Source organism: Indicator indicator, unplaced genomic scaffold (assembly GCF_027791375.1).
Source record: "Indicator indicator isolate 239-I01 unplaced genomic scaffold, UM_Iind_1.1 iindUn_scaffold_198, whole genome shotgun sequence".
Taxonomy (NCBI): domain Eukaryota; kingdom Metazoa; phylum Chordata; class Aves; order Piciformes; family Indicatoridae; genus Indicator; species Indicator indicator.
This window is the reverse complement of record NW_026539276.1, coordinates 30,593-58,208: the sequence shown is the minus strand read 5'-3', so window position 1 is coordinate 58,208 and position 27,616 is coordinate 30,593. Positions and strand designations below refer to the sequence as shown.

Sequence of the window (27,616 nt, the reverse complement as noted above, 5' to 3'; positions counted from 1 at the left end):
TGAACACCCCCAGCTCCCTCAGCCTGTCCTCAGAGCAGAGCTGCTCCAACCCCCTGAGCATTTTTGTGGCCTCCTCTGGACCCTCTCCATCAGGTCCATGTCTTTCCTATATTGAGGGCTCCAGACCTGCAGACAGCACTCCAGGTAGGGTCTCAGCAGAGCAGAGGACAGTGGCAGAATCACCTCTCTGGATCTGCTGCCAACACTGCTTTGGATGCAGCACAGGCTGTGATAGACCTTCTCTACTGCAACACCTTTTAGAAACACCTAGGTTTAATGGCCATGGTAGTGTTGGGTCAATGGTTGGATTTGATGACCTTAGAGGTCTTTTCCAACCAAAACAATTCCATGATTCTATGAATATGTGAAGGGGAAAAATCTGCTGTCAATAGTAGACCTCAAGACCTGTTTATGATTAGTCTTCTTTTGATTAGTCTATTTTAATATTAGCCCTATTGTAAAATCACAGATCAGAGGATGTTAGGGGTTGGAAGGGACCTCTGGAGATCTTCCAGTCCAACTCCCCTGCCAGAGCAGGACCAGAGAATCCAGCATAGATCCGGGACCCTCACAGTGATGAAATTCTGCCTCGTGTTGAGGTGGAACCTCCTGTGCTGGAGTTTCCATCCATTGCCCCTTGGCCTATCCCAGGGCACAGTGAGCAGAGCCTGTCCCTCTCCCTTCCTTCCTGACCTCCACCCCTCAGATCTTGATAGACATTGATCAGATCCCTCTCAGCCTTCTCCTCTCCAGACTAAATAGCCCCAGGGCTCTCAGCCTCTCCTCCCCAGGCAGTGCTCCAGTCCCTTCAGCATCCTTGTAGCCCTCCCTTGGACTCTCTCTAGCAGATCCCTGTCCATCTTGAACTGGGGAGCCCAGAACTGGATGCAATATTCCAGGTGAGGTCTCACCAGGGCAGAGTAGAGGAGGAGGAGAACCTCCCTCAATCTGCTGGCCATGCTCCTCTTAATGCACCCCAGGATCCCATTGGCCTTCTTGGCCACCAGGGCACATTGCTGTCCCATGGAGAACTTGGTGCAGACCAGGACTCTCAGGTCCTTCTCCATGGAGCTGCTCTCCAGCAGGAAAAATGGATGTAAAATGCACAATGGATGTAATAAGTTCAGTCAGTATTTATTTTCTGCAAAGTAAACCCATTCCACGTTAATGTAAACATATGCAGTACATAAATATCAGCTGAGCCCATTGAACCTTGGCTGTACCATGGCACTGAACTTATGGCAGTCGTGGGACCTGAAAATAATGTTGCTTGCCCAGTGACAGAGGTATCTAAATCCATAAATATGTCTGAAAACAAGGGAACAGTTCACAATATAAAAGCATGGGGAACCAAATGCTAGGGTACAGTCACACAGGCACTGTTCTGTGGAAAAACTCTCTAAAAGTCCCTCTACAAAAATAAAATCCTTTGTTAACAGCTACCATTACCTAGTGTAGTGTCAGTCAAGCCAGACTGTGGAGAGGACAGCAGCTGGAGAATGCAGGATAGCCTGGTAGGCCCTCTTAGGTCCTCAGCACAGCTGTGCAGAAATCAAGAGGGATGCTCTGTTCCTTCCTTCAGCCTTTTTCTTTTTTCTTCCAGTGTTTGTTTAAATACTTTCTTCAAGGTGCTGTAAACATATGGTCCGTTTTCAGAATCGATGCTTATCTAAATAAAGGAGAGAAAAGTTCAGTTGTTAAATAAATGCAAAGGTGATGACAACCCCCTGGATTAGTACAGGTTGGGGACTGTCCTGTTGGAGAGCAGTGAAGGGGAAAAGGCCCTGGGGGTCCTGGTGGATGGGAGGTGACCATGAGCCAGCAATGTGCTCTGGTGGCCAAGAAGGCCAAGGGCAGCCTGGGGGGGATCAGAAGGGCTGTGGTCAGTAGGTCACAGAGGTTCTCCTCCCCCTCTGCTCTGCCCTGCTGAGGCCACATCTGGAATATTGTGTCCAGTTCTGGGCTCCTCAGGTCAAGAAGGACCTCAGGGAACTGCTTGAGAGAGTCCAGCACAGAGCCACAAAGCTGCTGCAGGCAGTGGAAGATCTTCCTTAGGAGGAGAGCCTGAGGGAGCTGAGGGCTCTGGAGCTTGGAGAGGAGGAGCCTGAGAGGTGACCTCATTGCTGGGGATAAAGATGTGCAGGATGAGTGCCCAGAGGCTGGAGCCAGGCTCTGCTGGGTGATGCCCAATGCCAGCACAAGGGGCAGTGGTGGAAGCTGAGGCAGAGGAAGTGCCATGGAAACAGGAGGAAGAATTCTTTCCCTGTGAGGGTGACAGAGTCCTGGAGCAGGCTGCCCAGGGGGGTTGTGGAGTCTCCCTCTCTGGAGATATTCAAAGCCCACCTGGCTGTGTTCCTGTGTGATCTGCTCTGGGTGACCTGCTCTGGCAGGGGGTTGGACTGGATGAGCTTTGGATGAGGTTCTGGGGCTCCCAGCCCCTCACATGCTGTGATTCCATGAATGTATCACACAGAGCTTTGATTTCAAATGGGTCAAAGACAATATCTGTCTCCTGGTGGAGTTGTGTCTCCTGACAGAGTACTCAATGCTAAGTGTGCTGACTAGACACTAAAACAAACTACAGTAGAAGGAGAAAAGCCATGATTGTTGTAACCAGGTGTGTCTGTAGTACACTTAGTGACTGAGGGACCTGGGGCTGTTCAGCCTGCAGAATAGGAGGGTGAGGTGAGACCTTTTCACTCTATAACTCCCTGAAAGGAGGCTGGAGCCAGGTGGGGGTTGGTCTCTTCTCCTTACTAACAAGTGATAGGATGAGAAGAAATGGCCTCAAGTTGCACCAGGGGAGGTTTAGGTTGGGCATTAGAAGAAACTTGACTGAAAGAGTTCTCAAACACTTAGAACAGGGTCCCCAGGGAGGTGTTTCAGAGAGGCCCCAGCCTTGGTAGGGTTAGAGAATAGTTGGACTTTATGATCTGAAGGGCTTTACCAACTGGAACAATTCTCTGATTTACAAGAGGTTAGGAAGCAGTATGCTGAAGGTTCTGTTCCTACACCCTGCTGAATTTGAGAAGGAAGCAGCTGTGAGCTGAGCAACAGCAAGTGTAGTGTAACCTGTCACTGTGATTAAACTACTCCAAAAGCAGATGCTATTCATAGACAGCCTGTATTAAAGATGGACCTGAAACATAGCTGAATTGCAGTGCACTCTCAGAAAATTACTTAATCTGATGGAAAGACTCCAAGTGGTACAGAATCTACCAAAGCCTTTGGTAAGTTACTCTCACCACTTACAAATTCTCATTTCCCTAATTTGAAGGAGTCCATGAATTGGCAGTGAGCCAGAAAGAGCAAAATGAGACTAAAGGATTGAGGCTGCAGTGACAGAATGCCCTTTGGCTGAGAAGATTTACTACCCTAATTATTATCAAATGTGAACTCTGAAAGAGATTAGCACAAGTATGCCTGGTGTGAAGTGCTGGAAAGCAGCTCCATGGAGAAAGACCTTAGAGTCCTGGTGGGCAGGAAGTTCTGCATGGGACAGCAATGTGCCCTTGTGGCCAAGAAGGCAAATGGAATCCTGGGGGGCATCAAGAAAAGTGTGGCCAGCAGGGCTGTGGAGGTTCTCCTGCCCCTCAACTCTGCCCTGGAGAGGCCACACCTGGAATACTCTGTCCAGTTTTGGGCTCCCCAGAGACTGTTGGAGAGAGTCCAACACAGGCTATGAGGATGCTTAGGGGACTTGAGCATCTCCTCTATGGAGAGAGCCTGAGATCCCTGGGGCTGTTTAGTCTGAAGAAGAGAAGGCTGAGAGGGATCTGATCAATGTCTATCAATATCTGAGGGGTGGGTGTCAGGGTGAAGGTGCCAGGCTCTTTGCAGTGGACAAGGAACAGTAGGGATAAGCTGGAGCCCAGGTAGTTCCACCTCAACAGGAGGTGACAATTCTTTGGTGTGAGGGTGCTGGAGCCCTGGAGCAGGCTGCCCAGAAAGGTTGTGGAGTCTCCTTCTCTGGAGACTTCCAAAACCCACCTGGATGTGTTCCTGTGTGACCTGCCCTGGGTGATGCTGCTCTGGCAGAGGGGTTGGACTGAATGATCTCTGGAGATCTCTGCGATTCCATGAATTACTGCAGCTTCTCTCCCAGAGGCCTGCTCTGCTGATTTAAAGCAAGTAAACACAGTGCCACAGAGAAAAGGGGGCTTGCCTTAGTGAAAGCTTTAATAGCACGAGCAAGTAAGGCCTCCTCCACATCAGCTGGTAGCGTTTGCAAGTTCACCACACAGTGCAGAATGCAAAGGATGGTCTGAGACTGTTCCTGATGGGGAAAAAAAAGAAACAGCAGCTTGTTAGGAGAAATATTGTCATGAAAAACATTTCACTGTCAGGTTCTGTTAATTGCTGTTTGAATACCAGGCTGTGCCTTCCTGTGTTGAAACCTTCAGGTGTAGGAGTTGGGGATGGAACTTCCACAAGCCTAAAGAACCTCTAGATAATTGTTTTAGTCATGATGGGACAAACCCTTCTCTTGTAGTGTACCACAAACTGCTCTGGACATTTTTAGGAGGTCAGGCATGCATCTGGGGATGTACTTTTCAAGGCCCTCCTCACAAACAGGAACATTCAGGTGAAGTGGCATCAAAAAAAGTCAGATCTGCTCTTTCCAGCCCCAAATGCTGTGCATGTTTGGGCTCCTCACTCCAAGAAGGACATTGAGGTGCTGGAGTGTGTCTTCCAAAGAACAGCAAGCAAACTTGTTGTGCTGGTTTGGGGCCAGACAGATCCTCTCTTGCCCCGAAAGGGACAAAAGAATGAGACTCACACAAACGGATTGGAGAGTGATGGAAAGTTTAAATGGAAAAGCAATTGGTGAAGCTACAAAAAAACTACAAACTACAAAGCATAGTGACAAAGAGTATCCCAAAGCCTACAGAACCCCTCACAGAATTCCCAAAGCTTCCCAGTCCTTCCCTTCTTCCCACCTGAGGGTAAACCCAAACCCCCCAGGGCTCTTTCTTCCCCCTCCCACTGCTAGGCAAGTCTCAGGCTGGCCAGGTCTGAGACTGCCCCCCCTCCATTCTCCTCCTGGCATTAGGCCTAGACAGGCCTAAGAGGCCTTGAGGATACTCCCCCGGTATTACCCGATAAGAGAGGACATCTCCCGTGGGAGCAGAGAGGGAAGAAAGAGGAAGAGAATGACTCTGCAGATGGCCTTATAGGGTGCAGGATTTATGGGTAGAAATACGTCGTTTCCTGTGTCCACTCCTGTGGGTGGGCACCCAGGACACCAGAGGTGTATCTCATGCGGCAGTGGCAGGGGGCACCCAGCCTAAACTGCCACACTTGTGAAGGGCCTTGAACACAAGTTTAATGTGAACAGCGGAGGGAACTGGGCTTGGTTAGTCTTCAGAAGAGAAGGCTGAGGGGAGACCTCACCACCTTCTGCACCTCCCTCAGGAGGTTGGAGTGAGGTGGGGTTGGTCTCTTAACATGCAGCAAGTTACAGGACAAGAGGAAATGGCCTCTTGTTGTGCAACGGAGGTTCAGGTTGGATACTGGGAAAAATTTCCACCCAGAAAGGGTTCTCAGGCACTGAAGAGGCTGCCCAGGGAGGGGTGGGGTCACCTTGCTTGGGGGTATTTAAAAGCCATGTGGACATGGTGCTGAGGGATGTGGGTTAGTGGCAGTGGTTTAGGGTGGGACTGTGGGCTCTAGGTGACTTGAGGAGGTCCCTTCCAGCTGCAACTCTTCTGTGATTCTATGTCTAAGGCTTTTTGCACAACTAACACAGGATGCTCTGTATCTCTCTCTGTCCTGCCAAGTCTCCTTCACTCTTTGAGGGATCTTGCAGAAAGACACCTGGGCAGTGCTAGCAAGGAGGACACAAAGGGAGCACCAGTATTTTGTGGCTGTTGTTCTCATCCCTTTTCTAGGGGAGACAGATCTCCACACTGGCAGGTCACAGTGAAAATTCAATTAAAACTTGAGGGGAAGAGCAGCTAAATATGCACCAGGAGGTATGGGGGGCTGACTGGCTGGAGAGCAGATTAGCAGGAGAGAACCTGGGGGTCCCAGTGCATACAAAGTTCAATGTGAGCCAGCAACGGGTAAAGGCCACTTGAGAGCATCCTAGACTGCACTAGATAGAGACTTGCCAACAGGTGAATGGAGGTGACACATTCCAGTACCTGAAGGGGCTCCAGGAGAGCTGGGGAGAGAATTTGGACAAGGGCTGGGAGTGCCAGGACGAGGGACAATGGCTTTGAGATGGAAGAGAGGAGATTGAGAGTAGAGATGAGGAAGAAATTCTTGATAGTGAGGATGGGGAGACACTGGAACAGGTTGCCCAGTGAGGCTGTGGATTTCCTCTCCCTGGAGGTGTTCAAGGCCAGGCTGGATGAGGCCCTGAGCAACCTGGGCTGCTGGGAGGTGTCCTTGCCCGTGGCAGGGGCTTGGAACTGGATGATCTCTTTGAGTTCCCTTCCAACTCAACCCATTCTATGAATGTATGAACGAGGCAAGCATTAAGTGCATCTGCCACAAGTGACACTAATCAAAGCCATACCTCCAGGCACACAGAAAATATTTCTCATTTTTGCCTTTGGATCTCAAAGTGCAGAATTTGCAGGGACATAAACTGAAACTGAGCTTCTACAGAATGGTGCTGAAAGACAGGAGCTGGTATTTTTCTTATGTACTGATTGTAACTTGATTGAGTCCTTGAGCAGCTGAGTCTAGCTGAGAGGTGCCCATGGCAGGAGGGTTGGAACAGACGGAGTACCAGGAGTACTGTGTCCAGTTCTGGACCCCATATTACAAGAGGGATCTGGAGGTGCTGGAAGGTGTGCAGAGAAGGGCCACCAGGATGAGCAGAGGGCTGGAGCTGCTCTGCTATGGAGACAGACTGAGAGAGTTGGGGCTGTTCAGTCTGGAGAAGAGAAGGCTCCCAGGAGACCTTCTTGTGGCCTTCCAGTATCTGAAGGGGGCTACAAGAAAGCTGGGGAGGGACTTTTTAGGGTGTCAGGGAGTGACAGGACTGGGGGGAATGGAATAAAGCTGGAAGTGGGGGGATTCAGGCTGGATGTGAGGAAGAAGTTCTTCCCCATGAGAGTGGTGAGACTCTCAAATGGGCTCCCCAGGGAGGTGGTTGAGGCCCCATCCCTGGAGGTGTTTAAGGCCAGGCTGGATGAGGCTCTGGCCAGCCTGATCTAGTGTGAGGTGTCCCTGCCCATGGCAGGGGGGTTGGAACTGGATGATCCTCGTGGTCCCTTCCAACCCTGACTGATTCTATGATTCTATCTCTGAGGTCCCTTCCAACCTGAGCCATTCTGTGATCCTATGGCTGCAATCTCATCACAGATTGATTACAACTCATACTATCCAGTACCAAAAGAATCCTCTTTCTGATTTTTAGAGACTGAAGTTGCCTTTTGAGGTTGCAATTCCATTGCCTGAAGGCCACAAATGACTAACAGACATTAACAAATTGTACTTGGCAGTGAAAGAATGAACTGACACAGACAATATCTACCTTTCTCAGTAAGTTAAGAGCATCCTGGGATTCTGTGCATTTTTTTGCCAGCAGATCAATATCATCTTTGGGTATAATAGGTTCTTTCAGCTGCTCTATCCAGGACCACATCAAGCTACAGAGGATAAAAGGATCTCTCTCAGTACAGATTTTATCCCAAGCTCCATCTTGAGAATTCAGTTCTTTCTTAAAAAAACAAAAACAGAACAAAACTGAAAACACATCATCTATTTACAACATCCTCTTTGACTGCACAGTTCTTGGCTGCTCAAGTTTAAACAAAACAAAAAGGACTTAAGAGTTACAAATAAAGAATTTCTATTTTTAACAACTCATCAGCATGAGGCAGCAGCAAATACAAATGATTCTTTAATACAGAAGGGTGACATAAACAATGCAGCTCAGAGCCTCCCAGCTATCTACTAGAATAGATAAAGCAGCTTTGGATTCCAGCTCCAAAGCAAATGTTGCTGTGAGGATTTGGTCTCAAGGATAAGCAGTTAAGTTTCTGCTAAATTCTTGAATTTTTACACACAGAATCCTCTGATCAGTTCTGAGGAAGCAGTGATGAGAAACGACACAGCTCCACCTTACAATCTGTGTCACTTGCTGCTACCAATACAACCACAGTTAATTGCATTCATTTTTATTAGTTAGTAGAACAAAGGAACTAAACCAGAAACAATCTTCTAACCTCCTGCTAGAGACCAAAATCTGCAGGAGCATTTTGAAAGAACTTGCTTTTGAAAGAACTTTTTACACTTTTTTTGTAGTGCCAGGATGAGAGGGAATGGATTGGTGCTTGAGGAGGGGAGATTGAGAGTGGAGATGAGGAAGAAATTCTTTCCAGTGAGGGTGGGGAGACACTGGCACAGGTTGCCCAGGGAGGCTGTGGATGCCTCTTCCCTGGAGGTGTTCAAGGCCAGGTTGGATGAGTCCTTGAGCAACCTGGGCTGGTGGGAGGCATCCCTGCCCATGGCAGAGGGGTTGGGACTGGATGATCTTCCAACCCAAAGCACTCTGTGAATCTATGACTGAATGAACTGACCCATAACTGCCAACTACAATCATTTACTGAACCACGGTGTACATGGTGTCCCCATGTGCCACTGCAAAGGCCATTGGAGGTATTAACCCAGGTGACATATGCAGAGCCTGTAACACTGAATCAGAATTACCTGCCACATCTCTACCTTCTCCTTCACTTCATCCTCTCCCAGAAATTCATTGATATCTGCAAGTGCTTTTGCTGCCAAAATTCTTCGGGCTTCCAGACTTAATTCTGACTGCAGAACAATGTGTGGAATTGCCTCTGACACATCTTTGCTCCCTTGGCTTTCATATCCAATGGAAAAGTTCACTTTGGAAGAAGAAGAGGAGTCGGAGTCCTCGGAGGCACAGACTCCTCTGCCGTACCCATACGCCTTGTGCTCTTTCCTGTGATCAGTCTCATTGCTGTAGTGGTGCCTTGGGGTTCCAGGTTCCCTGGCATTTGGGAGAGATGCTAGACCAGAAGAAAAGGTCCTGCTGCGATGTACTTCTTTGGTAGAGTTTCTCCTGTGATACAGTGAGGATCCATCCCTCCGCCCGTCCAGGTTAAACCTCCTTTGACTCCAGAACATGCAGGTGTTGTGCACCAACATCTCCTTGTTCAGCTCCACCTGTGGCTGTTGCTCTCCTGGGGCAGAACTCTCCTCACCACTGCTCTGCTTCAGCTTGTTGCACAGCAGTATGTGAGCAGGTACAGTCCACGCAGTTTCTCCTTGCTCGACAAGAAACTCCGTTCTCCTTAAGTCTGACTCACTGAAGCTGAGACTCCTCCTCAGGTGAGTAAGAGGCTGAAGGAATTCAGCATTCCTTCTTTTCCAAAGAGGATCACTTTCGTGTGCCAGGGAGAAAGGGCTGTGCTGGGTCTCGAAGGTGGAGGAGTGGATGTGGGAGGACTCTGAGGTATCACTGTACTGCCTTGCAAATTCTCTGTCTAGCTGCGTGGACACCAGGTGAGAAACAGTCTCTTCGATCTCAGCTGAGAGATCTGGGATCTCCAGCAGCTCTGCCTCCACCACCTGCCTGTTTTCAGCCAGGTCCAGCAGCAGTTTGCAGACGAGGTGGATGAGCTTTGGCACGTGCTTGAGGTGCCTGCTCTCATAGCCGTGGAGCAGGTGCCTCTGCCGGGTCAGGTACTGGGCCAGCGTCACGGTGTGAGCCTTGGGCTCGCAGCAGGCAAACACATTCCGGAGAGGAACCAGAAACTGAGTGAACTCTCTGACACACAGCAGCTGCCCCCGGGTCTGAATGGAGTTAGGCCTTTTGGCTCTGACAAAGAGAATGGCTTGGTCAGCACTCATTCTTGTGGCAAAAACCAGGTAGCAAGCTATTAAAACACCTGGGAAAAAGGGAGACAGGCGTTAGCTGAAGCACAATCAGACTACTCAGTGCAACTACTGGATGAAAATTAACCTAGGTAAAGATGCAGGAGCTAGAAGCACCCTGTTAGCTCTGACTGCCTGCTGAGTGCAGGAGGGAGAGGCTGTGGGTGTTGCTTAACTGGACTTTAGCCTTTGACCCTGTTCCCTACAGCATCCTGCTGGAGAAACTGGCTGCTCGTGGCTTGGAGGGGTGGATGCTTGACTGAGTTAAAAACTGGCTCATGGCCAGGCCCAGAGAGTGGGGGGGAACGGAGTTAAATCTGGTCACCAGTGGTGTTCCCCAGGGCTCACTGCTGGGCCAGTTCTCTTTAATGTCTTTAGCAGTGATCTGCATGAGGGGATTGAGGGCACCCTCAGGAAGTTTCAGATGACACTAAGCTGGGAGGGAGGTTTGAGCTGCCCAAGAGAGAAAGACCTGCAGGTCTTGATCAACAGCCAGCTGAAGATGAGCCAGGGTGTGACCAGGTGGCCAAGAAGGACACCAGCAGCCTGACCTAGATCAGCAATGGTGTGGCCAGCAGGAGGGAAGTGATCATGCCTCTGTACTGGGCACTGGTGAGGCCACACTTTGAGTACTGGGTTTAGGTTTGGGTCTCTCACTCCAAGAAGGGCATTGAGAGGCTGGAGCAGGTCCAGAGAAGGGCAACAAAGCTGGGGAAGGGTCTGGAGAACAGGGCTGGGGTGGAGCAGCTGAGGGACCTGGGGGTGTTTGGTCTAGAGAAAAGGAGGCTGAGGGGAGACCTCCTTGCTCTCTGAACAAAACCTGGGGTGTACATTGGTTTGTTCTCCTCAGTAGCAAGTGACAGGATGAGAGCAAATAGCCTCAAGCTGCACCAGAGGAGGTTTAGGAGTATGGAGGAGAGTTGTCCCCTCAAAATAGAGTTGTCCCATTTGCATGTAACAGGGAATTATTAATTAACAGGGTCCAGCAGGTCTAGGGAGGTTCTCCTCCCCCTCTAGTCTGCCCTGCTGAGACCACAGCTGCAATCTTGTGTCCAGTTTTGGGCTCCCCAGTTCAAGAGAGACAGAGACCTGCTGGAGAGAGTCCAAGGGAAGCTATGAGGATAATGAAGGGACTTGAACATCTCTGCTATGAAAAAAAGACTGAGAGCCCTGGGGCTATTTAGTCTGGAGAAGAGAAGGCTGAGGGAGGATCTAATCAATGTCTGAGGGGTGGGTGTCAGGATGAAGGTGCCAGGCTCTTTGCAGTGGTGCCCTGTGATAGGACAAGGAACACTAGGTACAAGATGGAACGCAGGAGGTTTCACCTCAACACAAGGAAAACTTCTTTGGTGTGAGGGTGCTGGAGCCCTGGTGCAGGCTGCCCAGAGAGGTTGTGGAGTCTCCTTCTCTGGAGAGATTCCAAACCTGCCTGAATGTGTTCCTGTGTGACCTGATCCAGGTAACCCTGCTTTGGAAGTGGGGTTGAACTCAATGATCTCTGGAGGTTCCTTCCACCTCCAACCCTTCTGAGATGACCAGAGAGAACCAAACGTTTTCTACCCTCAGAGGTTTCTGGGGTTGCTACACTAAAAGCGATCTCCTCATTTCATTTTCACAGACATGCTTAGCATTGTGAATCATTTCATGGATGAAGGGAATTCCACACCAGGCAGTGGTACAGAACCTAAACAAACCACTCACAGCTGATAAGCAGAGGCTGGTTTGCATCTGCAGAGCTTGAGCTGAGCTTGCAGCAGAGCACCTACCTGTCCGACCGAGTCCTGCGTGGCAGTGCACAGCCACCCTCCCCTCCTGCAAGGCAAAAGCCATCACTTTGACCATGTCAAGGATAGTAGTGAGAGAGGCCACTCCATAATCCTTCCAGCCAAAATTGTAAAAATAAACTACAATGGAAAGAGAGAGAAAAGTTAATTTCTGCCACACCACAGCTGAGATTGGCACTGCGATATGCAGCGGCCAGCTCACCACTCATAAATGACATCACTACAACTGCACGCTGCCATGTGACCCCCTGCTGAAAAGCAGCTCCACTGAGAAGGACCTGGGAGTGCTGCTGGGCAAGCTCACCATGAGCCAGCAACATGCTCTTGTGGCCAAGAGACCAATGGTCTTCTGGGGAGCATTAAGAAAAGCGTGGCCAACAGTTCAAGGGAGGTTCTCCTTCCCCTCTACTATGCCCTACTGAGGCCACATCTGGAGCGTTGTGTCCAGTTCTGAACTTCCCAGTTCAAGAGAGACTGGAGAGAGTCCAGCAGAGGCTATCAAGATGATGGAGCCTGGAGCGTCTCTCTTGTGAGAGGAGGCTGAGACACCTGGGATTGTTTAGTCTGGAGAAGAGCAGCCTGAGAGGGCATCTGATCAATGCTAATGAGTATCTAAAGGGGCTGGGGGCAAGAGGCTGGGGCCAGACTCTTGTCAGTGGTGCTCAGGGACAGGACAAGGGGCAATGGACACAAACTGGAACCCAGGAGGTTCCATCTGAACAGGAGGAGAAAATTCTTTGGTGTGAGGGTGCTGGAGGCCTGGAGCAGGCTGCCCATAGAGGTTGTGGAGTCTCCTTCTCTGGAGAGATTCCAAACCCCTCTGGCCATTGTGCTCCTGGGCAAGCTGCTGTGGGTGCCCTGCTTTAGCAGGGGGGTTTGGACTGGATGATCCGTAGAGGTCCCTTCCCAGCCCCACCATGTGGGATTCTGAGGTGCTATGAGATTATTTTCCCATTTCAGCTGGACTCTTGGTATTGAAATCTGTTAAATACACAAAGCTAGCAAAGAGTTGTCAACCTGAATTTCAGATGGAATGTAAAAGATGTAACAAACTTGAGTGATTCACACGAAAATTACTCAGCTATACATAGGTAGAAGGTAATTTTGTTTGGTTTTGGAAATAAAAGCACTTCTTCAGTCCAAGCCTGGTGCTTACAGAGAGGCACTTTTTCTCCCTTCACCAGAATATCAACACAGAAAAATATTGTGAACACCACATGAAATAACCTCTTATGGTTAGAATAGGAATTGTACCAGAATCTGAGCCACCCCCATTAATGTTTTATATATCTGTGAGCTCAGAAGAAAAAGAGAACTACCTCTGGTCCTTCCTCTGTTCTAAACACCTTCACTAACCTGATCTTTGCTCTCTCAGATTTTACAAGGTTCATGCTCACATCCCATTTTGTGCAGCTTTTCTTAACACAGCTGCTTTTAACACACAAGAATTCAAGTATCTCTAAGTGCCAAAATCAATAATAAATGAGGAAGAGCAGCAGGAGGGAACTTACTTCCAGCCCCCATAAAAGCCTCAGGCAGGTAGGTGAAGCCACTTTCTTGTTCCAGTGGATTCCCACAGCTCGCGTGCTCCCCAGGACGCTGCAGGTTAATTACAGTTTTTATGCCACATCTGAAGGAAGGAACAGATGAGTCAGAGTATGATACACAGCCAGCACCTCACAGCTTCACAGGTTGCATCAGGTTGGAAGGGACCCTCAAAGGTCAGCTTGTCCAACCCCCATGCAGGCAGCAGCTCCACCTAGAGCAGGCTGCCCAGGGACACAGCAAGGCTGACCTTGAATGTCTCCAGGGATGGGGCCTCAACCACATCCCTGGGCAACCTATTCCAGTGTTCTACCACCCTCATTGTGCAGAACTTTCTCCTAATGTCCAACCTACATCTTCCCTGCTCCAGTTTCAAACCATTGTTCCTTGTCCTGTCACCACAGGCCCTCCTGAACAGTCCCTGCCCAGCCAGCCTGTAGGGCCCCTTCAGATATTGAATTGTAGCTCTAACGTCTCCCTGAAGCCTTCTCTTCTCCAGGCTGAACAGCCTCAACTCTTCCAGGCTGTCCCCATATGGAAGGTTCTCCAGCCCTATGATCATCTTCATGGTCTCCTCTGGACCTGCTCCATTAGATCCATGTCCTTTTTGTGCTGGGGCCCCAGCAATACGTTTGTTCTTAATACAGAAGAAGTTTTTACCTGCATCCTAATGCAGATTCAGAATCACAGAATTAACCACTTTGGAAAAGACCTTCAAGATCATCAAGTCCAACCTCTCACCCAACACCATCTAATCAACTAAACCATAGCACTAAGTGCCTCATCCAGTCTGAGTTTAAACACTTCCAGGGATGGTGACTCCACCACCTCCCTGGGCAGCACATCCCAATGGCCAATCTCTCTTTCTGGGAAGAATTTCTTCCTAACATCCAGCCCAAACCTCCCCTGCACAGCTTGAGACTGTGTCCCCTCATTCTGGTGCTGGTTGCCTGGGAGAAGAGCCCAACCCCCACCTGGCTACAGCCTCCCTTCAGGGAGTTGTAGACAGCAATGAGGTCTGCCCTGAGCCTCCTCTTCTCCAGGCTGAACACCCCCAGCTCCCTCAGCCTCTCCTCACAGGGCTGTGCTCCAGACCCCTACCAGCTTTGTTGCCCTTAAGATGAAAGGATCTTTACCACTCATCCAAATCTCTGTTGAAAGAGGAATGCCTGCATCTGTTACCTTTCAAACTGCTCAATAATGTTGTACTTCTCAATTAATTCTGTTGAGGGTCGAGCCATAGCCAGTATGTTATCTGTTATCCTGAGAAATGAGGAAAAGGAGAAAATGATATTGTTATTAATCACTTCCTGGGCTGGAATCTACCAAAACAAGATTAGGATTAACTAGAAATGATTTCTCCAAAAGTTCTACTCCCTGATAGTACTGATGATTAGTCTGCTTAAACTGACATAGGTAAGACCCAGCACACAGCCAGTACTGGAGTTCTTTCAGTGCCAGCCCAGGGATCATCACACGAAACAATTCCTCTAAAAGAAACCTGCACTCAGATCTCCCTTTGGCCCTGTAAGGTGTCTTTGCTTCTGAGGAGCATTTGCTGTTACAAAGCAATCAGTAAGAATGTAAAGCTAATTTCGTGTGGATATTGCTGCATATGAATCACAAATCATTAGGGTTGGAAAAGCTCTTTAAGGTCATCCAGCCCAACCCTTCTCTAACTCTGCCAAGGTTGGGGCTGAACCATGGCCCTCAGCACCACAGCTCTGCCTCTTTCAAACACCCTCAGGGATGGGGCTTCAAACACCTCCCTGGGTAGCCTGTGCCAGGCTTTGAGAACCCTTTCAGGGAAGAAGTTTCTTCCAATATCCAACCTAAACCTCCCCTGCTGCAACCTGAGGCCATTTCCTCTCATCCTATCCTTTGTTCCTTGTGAGAAGAAACCAATCCCCACCTGGCTCCAACCTCCTTTCAGGGAGTTGCAGAGCCAGAAGGTTTCCCCTGAGCCTTCTTTTTTCCGGACTGAACAACCCCAGGCTCCTCAGCTTTTGAACAGATACCTTATATTATATAATCCATCATACATTATTAAATTAATACATTATTTAAACGTTTTATAATGTTAATAAAATTAGCAAGCAATGTTTTTACTTTTGAATTCTGCTCTGAACACATTTGAATTAATTTGCAGTTTAAACCTTGGCAGGAATTGCCACAACTCTTTTTGTTACCATTCCTGACAGATACGTATCTATTGCTTTGGACCTGAACCAAACTTACTGTAAGTGAACAGAAGTCTTTCAGCATCTTTCCTGGGCTCTGCACAATGGCCATTATGGGTTACTGTTATGGTGTAATTCTGAATCAAGCTGTCACAGAATGGTAGGGGTTGGAAGGTACCTCCAGAGTTCAGTCTAACCCCCCTCCCCTAGCACGATCAACTAGGGCAGGTCACACAGGAATGCATCCAGGTGGATTTTGAAAGGCTCCAGAGACCTCTCTGGGCAGCCTGTTCCAGTGCTCTGTCACCCTCACTGTAAAGAAGTTTCTCCTCATGTTGAGCTCAAATCTTCTGTGTTCAAGTCTGAACCCATTGCTCCTCATCTTACCACTATGAACCACCCAAAAGAGCCTGGGCCCCTCCACTTGACAGCCACCCCTCAGCTATTGATAGGCATTGATCAGATCCCCTCTCAGCCTTCTCTTCTCCAGACTAAACAGCCCCAGAGCACTCAGTCTCTCTTCACAGCAAAGATGTTCCAGCCTTACCAGCTTAGTATACTTAGCAGCAGCTGACTTAGGCCAAACCCCTCGTTATTTCCCCTCTCACTTCTCTCTTTTACCAAAAATGGGTGCAGTTACATTTATGGAGACTACATGCTGCTCATTACCAGGATGAGTAGAGCCCTTTGATGGCTTGCTCCTGGTCACTCCACCGGGCTGGGTTCTCATACTTGCAGGCACGTCCACCACAGGCCATGGAGCACTGCATGTGACCAGGAATCACATGGCGAAGGCGCTCCCCTACCTTCGTGTATTTCGCTGTCGGACGCCTGGAACCTCCTACAAGACAGGCAAAAGACAGCTTTAGGCAGGGAGCTTACAAAGCCATCCTCACCCTAAAACCATCAGATCAACCTTAGAAGCAGCAGCTCATCCTTAAAACCATCAGATCAACCTTAAAAGTACCAATTCAAGCTTAAAAACATCAGATCGAGCTTTAAAAAAGCATCAGATCAAACTTCAAAGCATCAGATCATACTTAAAAGTATAAATTCAAGCTTAAAAGCATCAGATCAAGCTTAAAAGTACCAGATCAACCCTAAAACTACCAGATCAACCCCAAAACCATCAGACCAACCTTAGAAGCAGCAGTTCATCCTTAAAACTATCAGATCAACTTTAAAAGTATCAATTCAAGCTTAAAAACATCAGATCAAGCTTAAAAACATCAGATCAAGCTTAAAGGTATCAATTCAAGCTTAAAAACATCAGATCAAGCTTAAAAACATCAGATCAAGCTTATAAACATCAGATCAAGCTTAAAAACATCAGATCAAACTTAAAAGCATAAACTCAAGTTTAAAAGCATCAGATCAAGCTTAAAAGTACCAGATGCACCCTACAACTACCAGACCAACCCTAAAACCATCAGATCAACCCTAAAAGTACCAGATGACCCTAAAAGCATCAGATCATACTTAAAAGTGTAAATTCAAGCTTAAAAGCACCAGATCAAGCTTCAAAGTACCAGATCAACCCTAAAACTACCAGATCAACCCTAAAACCATCAGATCAACCCTAAAACCATCAGATCAACCTTAAATGCACCAGATCAACCCTAAGCCATCATATCAACCCTAAGCCATCATATCAACCCTAAACCCACCAGAGCAACCCTAAAACCACCAGATCAACCCTAAACCCACCAGAGCAACCCTAAACCCACCAGAGCAATCCTAAAAATACCCATTCAAACTTAAAAGCATCAGATCAAGCTTAAAAGTATCAACTCAACCCAAAAAGTACCAGATCAGCCCTAAAAGCATCAGATCAACCCTAAAATCATCAGATCAACCCTAAAAGTACCAGATGAACCCTAAAACCATCAGATCAACCCTAAACCCACCAGAGCAACCCTAAACCCACCAGAGCAATCCTAAAAATATCCATTCAAACTTAAAAGCATCAGATTAAGCTTAAAAGTATCAACTCAACCCAAAAAGTACCAGATCAGCCCTACAAGCATCAGATCAACCTTAAAACCACCAGATCAGTCCTAAAATTATCAGATCAAGCATAAAAGTACCAGATCAACCCTAAAACCATCAGATCAACCTTAAAAGCAGCAGTTCAACCTTAACTCGATGCCACTAGAAACAGCACAAAATCCATGGAATAGGTAAATTTAAGACACATTTTCCAACACAGACTCCAAGAAGGGGTCGTGAGGGGGGCACTCGCTTGCATTGCTGCAGAAGTTGTTTCTTCTCACTGTCACTTTGGTTTGCCTGATGAAGTCAGAGCTGTGTAGTGCCCTTTGCAACAGAAAAAAAAACAAAAAAAAGTCACTGCCTTCTTCCACCAGAAATTGAAAATATTTAGCCACGTTCTTGGTGTGTGTGTGTGGACTTCTTTCTTATCTGTTCTCTCTAACTGAGCTGTTCAGAGTGAAGAACGTGGATTAAGCCTTAAATAAGGAATCAAGGAACTAAAATGAGCTGGCCAGAAGGATTGCAGCAATCTGAAAAGCACAAAATGCTCAGGCAGTTATGTGTGGAATGGTTGGAGCTGATGATTAATGGTTGGACCCCATGATCTTAAAGGTCTTTTCCAAACTGAAACAATTTTATGCTTCTAAATATAAAATACAGGGAGAAAAATTATTAATAAAGCTTTTTTATTATATGCATAGACATTTATTTGATGGGTGTAGCTAAAATATAGTTAACAGAACAAAGGTATATTGATTTAATGCCAAGTAAAGGAGTATCAGTATCTATTTATTATCAAGTAAAGAAATATCAATTTAATGCCAAGTAAAGGAGTATCAATTTAATGCCAAGTAAAGGAATATCTATTTAATGCCAAGTAAAATATTATCTATTTATTATCAAGTAAAGAAATATCAGTTCACTGCCAATTAAAGGAATATCAACTGAATGTCAAGTAAAATAATAGCTATTTATTATCAAATAGAGAAATATCCATTTAATGCCAAGTAAAGGAATACCAATTTAATGTCAAATAAAGAAATCTCAATTTACTATCAAGTAAAGGGATGTCAGTTTAATATCAAGTAAAGAAATCTCAATTTACTATCAAGTAAAGGGATATCAGTTTAATATCAAGTAAAGGAATCTCAATTTAATGTCAAGTAAATTTCAATTTAATATCAAGTAAAGGAATCTCAATTTAATATCATGTAAAGGAATCCCAATTTAATGTCAAGTAAAGGAATCTCAATTTAATGTCAAGTAAAGGAATCTCAATTTACTATCAAGTAAAGAAATCTCAATTTAATATCAAGTAAAGAAACCTCAATTTACTATCAAGTAAAGGGATATCAGTTTAATATCAAGTAAAGAAATCTCAATTTAATATCAAGTAAAGGAATCTCAATTTAATATCAAATAAAGAAATCTCAATTCAATATCAAGAAATCTCAATTTAATATCAAGTAAAGGAATATCATTAAATATCAAGAAAAGGAATATCTGTTTAATATCAAGTAAAGGAATCTCAATTTAATATCAAGTTATGGAATATCAATTTAATGCCAAGTAAGGAATCTCAATTTAATATCAAGTTATGGAATATGAATTTACTATCAAGTAAAGACATCTCAATTTAATATCAAGTAGAGGAATCAGTTTAATATCAAGTAAAGAAATCTCAATTGATTATCAAGTAAATAAATCTCAATATCAAGTGAAGGAATCTCCATTTGATAGCAAGTAAAGGAATCTCAAGTTACTATCACATAAAGGAATTTCAAGTTGCTATCAATTAAAGGAATCTCAAGTTACTATCAAGGGAAGGAATCTCCATTTTATACCAAGTAAAGGAATCTCAATTCACTGCCAGCAAAGGAACCTCAGCTGACTGCCAAGTAAAGGTGTCTCAATTTAACACCAAGGAAATCCCCAGAGCTGCCAGCTGCCCTCACGACAATACTTTACTCTTTTTTTCAGGCAAACTTGCGTCCAGCTCCTCGGGACTCAGGGACGACACCGCCACCATCACCCGGCGCGTCGAGGAGGACAGGACCTCGACCACGGAGCTGCGGCGCCTCTGGATCATGCGGAGCAGGGGGTCAGAGGAGGAATGCCTGCGCCCCTGGAAAAAGCTGCTAAAGATGCTGACTGCTGAACGCCTCTGGGGTGAGCCCTGCATGGCCGAGCGGCCCCAGAAGCCTTCGGGAGGGCTGCTGAGGAGGCACTGGTAAGGAAATCCAAGTTGCTCAGCGCTGAAGTTGCGCCGGAGAGCTGTGCATCCTTCTGGGCGCTCCGGCAGCTAGGCAGCATGGGCTGAGCTGTCTCCATAGTAACTAGCAATGAGGGAGCTGCTGCCAGCCATCCTTGCGGCTGCTCCTTTCGCTCTGAATCCAGTCTGTTTGGGACAAACTGTTCCGCTGCGGGGTGAGAATAGTTGCAAGGCAAGTAGCTGGCTTTGCAAGCGGGCGGGGAAGAACCAAAACATCTTCCCTCAACAATGTGAGTATTTAGAGAGTCGTAAATACCAGGCATTCACAACTCCCCCTAGACACACACCGCCAGACTCAAAAGAACAATCCAAACGGAGCTGGAGGCTCTGCTTCCTGAGCAGCCTCTAAGTAGGTACATTATACTCCCCCACCTCTCGCTTCAGCGTTCCACAACCACCTCTCCTCCTCCACTTGGTTGCTACAAAATGCATCATTAGCTCTGTAATGATTGGGATTAGTGTGCTCCTACTGGAATGGTTGGGGGTGTGTGTGTGTGATGAATTGTAGACTGTTCCCTCTGGACCATTGGTATCTCCTAACAGAACACAATTTGTTATTCAAAACAAAAGGCTTCTCTTTCTTTTTTTTTTTTCCTTTCTCTTTTTTCCAGGGCACAGCTCTTCTGTTAAGCAAAGCTGTTAGCCCTGCAGACTGAGATAAAGCAGATTAGGGGGAGGAGGTGATGGATCAGCTGAGTGCTTTAGGCTCTTGAAGGTAGAATTAGGTGGCAAATTGCCTCCCACTTTGATTCCAATGTTCTGAGGAGAATGAGCTGGCCAGGAAGATTGCAATACTCTCAAAAGCACAAAATTCTTCTCTAACTATGGGTAGAACAAACTAGGGAGAAGCGAAAAGACTTTGTCATCCTCCTGTCTGTGCATTAGGCTGCAGTTATAAGACTGAGGAAGTGAAGAAAGCTGACGGGATCCCACCTCCAATCCTGCCTCCAGTTCTGGTGTCCCCAGCAGGAGGAGGACACAGAGTTGCTGGAGTAAGGCCAGAGGAGGCCACAAAGATGCTCCAAGGGTTGGAACAGCTCTGCTGTGAGCACAGGCTGAGGGAGCTGGGGGTGTGCAGCCTGGAGAGGAGAAGACTCCAGGGGGACCTCAGAGCTGCCTGCCAGCACCTGAAGGGATCCTGCAGGAAGGCTGCAGAGAGACTTTTGCTGAGGGTGTCTGGAGACAGGGCAAGGGGGAATGGTTTGAAGCTGAGGCAGAGCAGGGTTAGAGTGGAGCTGAGGAAGAAGTTCTTCAGTGTGAGGGTGGTGAGACTCTGGCACAGGCTGCCCAGGGAGGCTGTGGATGCCTCCTCCCTGGAGGTGTTCAAGGCCAGGCTGGATGAGGCCTTGAACAGCCAAGTCTAGTTGAGAGGTGTTCTTGCCCATGGCAGGGGAGCTGGAATAGATTGTCTCTGAGGTCCGTTCCAACCTGAGCCATTCTAGGATTAACTGATTTTTATTATCCAAACTACAAGAAGAGCAGAAAGTGAAGCTGTCAATGTCCAGAGCCAGGTTGCTCAGAGAGGTGGGAGATGCCCCATCCCTGGAACCATTGTAGGTCAGGTTGTCTAGGGCTCTGAGCAAGCTGCTCTAGCTGCAGATGTCCTTGAAAGGTCTCTTCCAACCCAAACCTTCTATGATCCTGCATTAACACAGGGTGGTGATGACCAAGTAATCACAGAGTCATAGAATTGTCAGGGTTGGAAGGGACCAGTTTCAGCCCCCCTGCCATGGGCAGGGACACCTCACACTAGATCAGGTTGCTCAGAGCCACATCCAGCCTGACCTTCAAAACATCCAGGGATGAGGCTTCCACCACCTCCCTGGGCAACCTCTTCCAGTCTCTCACCACCCTCATGGTGGAGAACTTCTTCCTAACATCCAATCTGAATCTCCCCATTTCTAGTTTTGTTCCATTCCCCCCAGTCCTATCACTCCCTGACACCCTCAAAAGTCCCTCCCCAGCTTTCTTGTTGCCCCCCTCAGATACTGGAAGGCCACAAGAAGGTCTCCTGGGAGCCTTCTCCTCTCCAGACTGAACAACCCCAACTCTCTCAGTCTGTTCCCATGGCAGAGCAGCTCCAGCCCTCTGCTCATCCTCATGGCCCTGCTCTGGACACCTTCCAGCACCTCCAGATCCTTCCTGGAACAGAGGCTGCAGAACACAGTGCTCAAGTATTTGGTGTTTGGTTTTTGTAACAGACACTTTGTTTATGATGTGGGATACCATTCTGGGGGTAGGAGGGGGCTACTTTTCCATGGAATTGCTATCTGCACCTTCCAGGAATGGCAGATCAGAAGAAAGTTGTTACCTGAACTCATCTTGGCAAGGTGTAAACTGCTCTCTAGCAACGAAGAGTAAGGCAGTTCATTTTGCAGCAGGACTCCCGCAGCCATGGCAGTACCTGTTGGAACAGCAACATGGTCACTGAAAATCCACCAGAGAGGCTCAAAAAAGCAGAGCAAAGCTGAGTACCTGGCATCTGCTCAGAGAGGAGTTCTCCAAGGCTCAAGATATGAGCAGTCAGACATGGGCTGTGCTTTCTTTCTGGTGTGCTGCCATCTTACAACTGAACAGCTCCACTGCCTGCCCTAGCAATTAGATGTCAGTCAGTTATGTGGAGAGTTTTACATGGGCAGGGGGCACTCAGCTAAAAGCATCTGAAACTGCAGCAGGGCAGATTTGGGTCAGGCACCAGGAGGAAGCTCTGCACGGTGAGGGTAGTGAAATACTGGAACAGGTTGCCCAGGGATCATAGAATCATAGAATCAGTCAGGGTTGGAAGGGACCTCAAGGCTCATCCAGTTCCAACCCTCTGCCATGGGCAGGGACACCTCACACTAGATCAGGCTGGCCAGAGCCTCATCCAGCCTGGCTGCAAACACCTCCAGGGATGGGACCTCAACCACCTCCCTGGACAACCCATTCCAGGCTCTCACCACTCTCATGGGGAAGAACTTCTTCCTCACATCCAGCCTGAATCTCCCCACTTCCAGCTTTGTTCTGTTCCCCCCAGTCCTATCACTACCTGACACCCTAAAAAGTCCCTCCCCAGCTTTCTTGTAGCCCCCTTCAGATACTGGAAAGCCACAAGAAGGTCACCTCGGGATGTGGTGGAGGCTTCACCACTGGAGACATTCAAGGTCAGCCTTGATGTGGCCCTGGGCAGCCTGCTCTGGTTGGAGGTGTCCCTGCAGACTGCAGGGGGGTCAGACAAGCTGACCCTTGAGGGTCCCTTCATTCTGTGACTCCATGATTTAATGCACTGCCACCTTGATTGCCTCACATTCTTCACAGTACAGACAGAAGCAGAGAGCTGCAGCTGAGATCTGGCAGGGAGCAGTTTCAGCAAAGCCAGTCCTGTGCTAATGGCAGCAGGATTTTGAGATCACCCTATTTAGCATTTCACTTGATACTTGCCAAACAGATTGCCCACAACCTCCTTGTCCCCTCTGCTCTCTTCCCTCCACTCAGGGGTTCCATTCTGTTGCCAAGTCTGAAGTCACCTAAATGACAAGTCTCTTCCAACAAGAAAAGCTAACATGAGAGTCATAGAATCACAGAGTGGTTTGGGTTGGAAGGGACCTTTCAAGCTCATTCAGTCCAACCCCCTGCAGTCAGCAGGGACATCCCCAACAAGAGCAGGTTGCTCAGAGCCCCACACAACCTGATCTGGAATGGTTCTAGCCATGGGGCATCTTCCACCTCTCTGGGCAACCTGGGCCAGGCTCTCACCACCTCAGTGTCAAACATTTCTTCCTTCTCTCCAGTCTCAATCTCCCTCTTCTAGTTCAAATCATCACCCCTTGTCCTGTCACAACAGGCCCTGCTCAAAAGGGCTTCAGCTTTCTGGTCAGCTCCTTGAAGCACTGAATGGCTTCTCTTCTCCAGGCTGACCAAGCCCAACTGTCCCAGCCTGGCCTCACAGCAGAGGGCTTCCAGCCCTCCCAGCATTGCTGTGGCCTGCTCTGGCCCTGCTTCAACAGGTCCCTGTCTGTGCTGAGCACTCCAGAGCTGGCCCCAGCACTGCAGGGGGTTCTAAGCAGAGCAGAGGGGCAGACCTGCTCCCTCAACCTGCTGCCCACATGTCTGCCTAAGCAGAAATGTTTTTTTTCTCATGCTTTAATACAATTTTTACTAGAAGCTCTCCTGCTCTGAAGAGCTTCTATCTGACCACAGGACAGTTGGCAATCTGAGCACAGTCATCAGTCACTGCCAGGCTTAACTAAGCCATCTGCATGCATCCTTGCCCACTGTAAGATCAGAATTCTGCTTCTCTCCTCTCTATAGGAAAATAGTTGCAAGGACCACAAGCATCATTTTATACCACACTAAGTCCAACTCTGCTGAAACTTTACTGAACAGACAAACCATAGAACCCCAATGCTGCAAAGCCAGCACTAGGGTTCAGCAGCCTAGCAAGAGATTTAAAAGGCAGCTGTACTGATAAAACAATAAAAGTAGCACTGTGGGGATCTGTAGAATCACAGAATGGCTTAGGTTGGAATGGACCTCAGAGATCCTACAATGGCTTAGGTTGGAAGGGATCAGAGATCCTACAATGGCTTAGGTTGGAAAGGATCAGAGATCCTACAATGGCTTAGGTTGGAAGGGATCAGAGATCCTACAATGGCTTAGGTTGGAAGGGATCAGAGATCCTACAATGGCTTAGGTTGGAAGGGATCAGAGATCCTACAATGGCTTAGGTTGGAAGGGATCAGAGATCCTACAATGGCTTAGGTTGGAAGGGATCAGAGATCCTACAATGGCTTAGGTTGGAAGGGATCAGAGATTCTACAATGGCTTAGGTTGGAAGGGATCAGAGATCCTACAATGGCTTAGGTTGGAAGGGATCAGAGATCCTACCATGGCTTAGGTTGGAAGGGATCAGAGATCCTACCATGGCTTAGGTTGGAAGGGACCTCAGAGATCTGAGAGAGTTGGAGCTGTTCAGCCTGGAGAGCAGGCTCCAGGGAGACCTTAGAGCAGCCTCCCAGTACCTGAAGGGGCTCCAGGAGAGCTGGGGAGGGACTGTTGACAAGGGCTGGGAGTGCCAGGACAAGGAACACTGGCTTTGAGCTGGCAAGAGAGACTGAGACTGGAGATGAGGAAGAAATTCTTTCCAGTGAGGGTGGTGAGACACTGGCACAGGTTGTCCAGGGAGGCTGTGGATTTCCTCTCCCTGGAGGTGTTCAAAGCCAGGCTGGATGAGGCCTTGAGCAACCTGGGCTGGTGGGAGGTGTCCCTGCCCATGGCAGGGGGTTGGAACTGGATGAGCTTTAAGGTCTCTTCCAACCCAACCCATTCTAGGACTCTGTGATCCCAGGTATTTACATAAATCACTCTTCCAATAACACAAAGTCCCCTGGTGCAGCTCTGTCCTCTTTGAGATGCTTAAAAGTGGGAACAGAGCACATCTACACATCACCAACCCCTTATGCTGCTATAGTGGTCACCTCAGAAAGAGGAGGATTACACTTGTCTGGGAAAGCCAAAATGCCTTTGAATTTCAGTGACACTCAGACATGCATTTCCAACGTAAATATTTTCACAAGAATAGGAATTAAGATGAATCTCAGTAAAGGTTACAAAGTATCTGGAGCATTTCCTACTCAGCTACGTGACCATCTGACTGCACTTCTCAAAGTCAAGCCTCAATTCCTAGGCAGGAATACCTGCACATAATTGAATTCCATTTGGAGAGGCTCCAAAGCCTTTGTTTCACTTGTGTAGACTTTAAGATCAGGAAGGATTAGCTTTCATGAGCACAGGAGACTTTGTAGCTGAAGAAATAACTTCATTTTATCCCCAAATCCCAGCAGGGTGGGGGTTGGAAGGGACCTCTGGAGATCATCCAGTCCAAGCCCCTGCCTTGGCAGGGCACCCACAGCTGCTTGCCCAGGAACACAATGTCCAAGGGGTCTGGAATCTCCCCAGAGGAGACTCCACAACCTCTCTGGGCAGCCTGCTCCAGGCCTCCTGCACCCTCACAACAAAGAAGTTTCTCCTCCTGTTCAGATGGAACCTCCTGGGTTCCAGTTTGTGCCCCTTGCCCCTTGTCCTGTCCCTGGGCACCACTGACAAGAGTCTGCCCCCAGCCTCTTGCCCCCCACAGGTCCTTTATCTCTTGCTGAGCATTGCTCAGATCCCCTCTGGGGCTGCTCTTCTCCAGGCTCAACACCCCCAGGGCTCTCAGCCTTTGCTCCTCACAGAGCTGCTCCAGGGCCCTCAGCAGCTTTGTAGCCTTTGCTGCACTACCACCCAGACACTTGTGGCAATGTCCAGAGCTCCACTGCAGTCCCTCAAATAGCTGTAAAAGGTTCTGATCTGGGACAGAACAGACTGGTTCAGCACTGATGTTCCTAGGGAGGGGATATTAAATTCCTCCAAAGGTCAGAGGAGTTTGAAAAGTAAAACTAGTGTCTGTGGCAAAGCAACAAGGCTCTCCTGATTCTTCTGGGTAACATATTCTTAGTTTTGAAAAGGTCCTCTCCAGTGTTTTGTTCATCACATCAACACCTGATAGATGCTGGAGAATGAACCCAAGGCTGCAGGGTTCAGGGCATGGCCCTCATTAGCTGCCTGAGGGAACTCAGTGTGCCCTGTGGGTGTCATGAAGCCACCTTAATCAGATCCACTCCATTATCCCTGACAGGCATTGCCATTGCCATGACAGCACAGAAGCTGCTCTTTTCCTCCCTGCTTCCCAATTCCCCTGTGTCTGAGGTGCTGTTCCACCTCTTCCTGCTTTGTCCCAGGAAGCAGTGTCAGGATGTGTGCAGACCCAGCCACAGTGAAAGCGGTGCCTGTGGTGCTGGTTGGCTGAAGGGAAGAGCAGCACCACACTGCCTGAGCAAACACAGGGCTGGGGAGAGCAGATGTCAACCACTAGGGAGGACATTCCAGGAGGACCCCTCCAGGTGTGGATTTCAGGCTTGTTTTGATGCCTGCATGTGGCTTTGAGGTGTTTGGGGTTTTTCCCCTCACCTCTGAGCAGACCAATTCCCACCAAAAGGGATGGACCCTCTTTGTTTCCTCTTGGTTGCCTCATTGGTTCACTTGGTGCATTTGGTAACAAGACAGCTGTCAAGTCCTGCTCCCTGCTTCAGCCATGCAGAGAAATGACTTTGTTGCAGAGCAGACTGCCTAGGTTGCCACAGGTGACTCTCTCCTTCCCCTCTCACAGGCTCACAGCACGTTAGGGGTTGGAAAGGACCTCCAGAGATCATCAAGTCCAACCCCCCTGGCCAGAGCAGGACCACATAACCATAGAACCTAGTGCAGGTCACACAGGAACACATCCAGATGGGTCTTGAAAGCCTCCAGAGAAGGAGACTCCACAACCTCTCTGGGCAGCCTGTTCCAAGGCTCTCCCTTAAGGAGTGAAGCAGCTTCTTGCCCAGAGCCATTTCCCCTGGAATAAAAGCACTCCCCTGGAAAGCTACAGGCTGAAAAGTGCCACAGAGCAAGCAGGACAACTGGGAGATGAGGGATCCACAAGGAATGAGGTGCTGCAACTAAATGGTGGGCAGGCTTAGGGAGGAAAAGCATGAAGGAGGCACAGCTCCCTACTTCACACCAGCAGCCTGCAGGCTGGACTCAGCAAATGAGCAATTGGCTTGGGTGTCACTCTGCTTTGTAACAAGGAAGATTCTTTTTCAGTCTTTCAGGATCTGGAAATCAGTGGCTTCCAGTCACTGGGATGAGTTTTCGGTCCAGAGTGAAAGAAAAGAGCAATGTGTGATGTTTTAGCAGCCAGCAACCAATGGCATAGCCCAGAAGTGGTGAGACGAGGCTGCTGCTCTGCCTTTGGTTAGCAATGAAGCTGGTGGTTTAAAAATGCAATTGCTGTCTTCTACTTCAGGACACAGTCTCAAAACAGAGAGAAGAGCCTGCACTGCAGGCTGGAATCATTCCAATTGGGGCAGTTCAGCTGCTGGCTCCAGCAGTAATCTTCCTGCAAAGCTCCTCTCACAGCACTG

General features: G+C 48.2%; 1 protein-coding gene across 1 annotated transcript; it reads right to left on the bottom strand.

Moving 5' to 3' along the window:
• Positions 1-1,552: 1,552 nt before the first annotated feature.
• On the bottom strand, positions 1,553-19,544 carry PTPDC1 (protein tyrosine phosphatase domain containing 1). Its single transcript, XM_054398931.1, has 9 exons — positions 19,331-19,544; positions 16,040-16,211; positions 14,373-14,453; positions 13,157-13,275; positions 11,628-11,765; positions 8,668-9,875; positions 7,490-7,675; positions 4,166-4,276; positions 1,553-1,669 (listed from the first exon to the last, which is right to left on the bottom strand). The coding sequence occupies exons 1-9, from the start codon at positions 19,542-19,544 to the stop codon at positions 1,553-1,555; spliced, it is 2,346 nt and encodes a 781-aa protein (XP_054254906.1).
• Between the last annotated feature and the right edge of the window lie 8,072 nt (positions 19,545-27,616).

Coding starts and splice junctions, on each gene's coding strand:
- PTPDC1 (XM_054398931.1), bottom strand. CDS start 19,544: ATGCAGGGCTCACCCCAGAGGCGTTCAGCAGTCAGCATCTTTAGCAGC. Junction 16,212..19,330: donor AAGTTTGCCTGAAAAAAAGA/GTAAAGTATTGT, acceptor CCTGTCTTGTAG/GAGGTTCCAGGCGTCCGACA. Junction 4,277..7,489: donor CTCTTAACTTACTGAGAAAG/GTAGATATTGTC, acceptor TTTCCCCATCAG/GAACAGTCTCAGACCATCCT.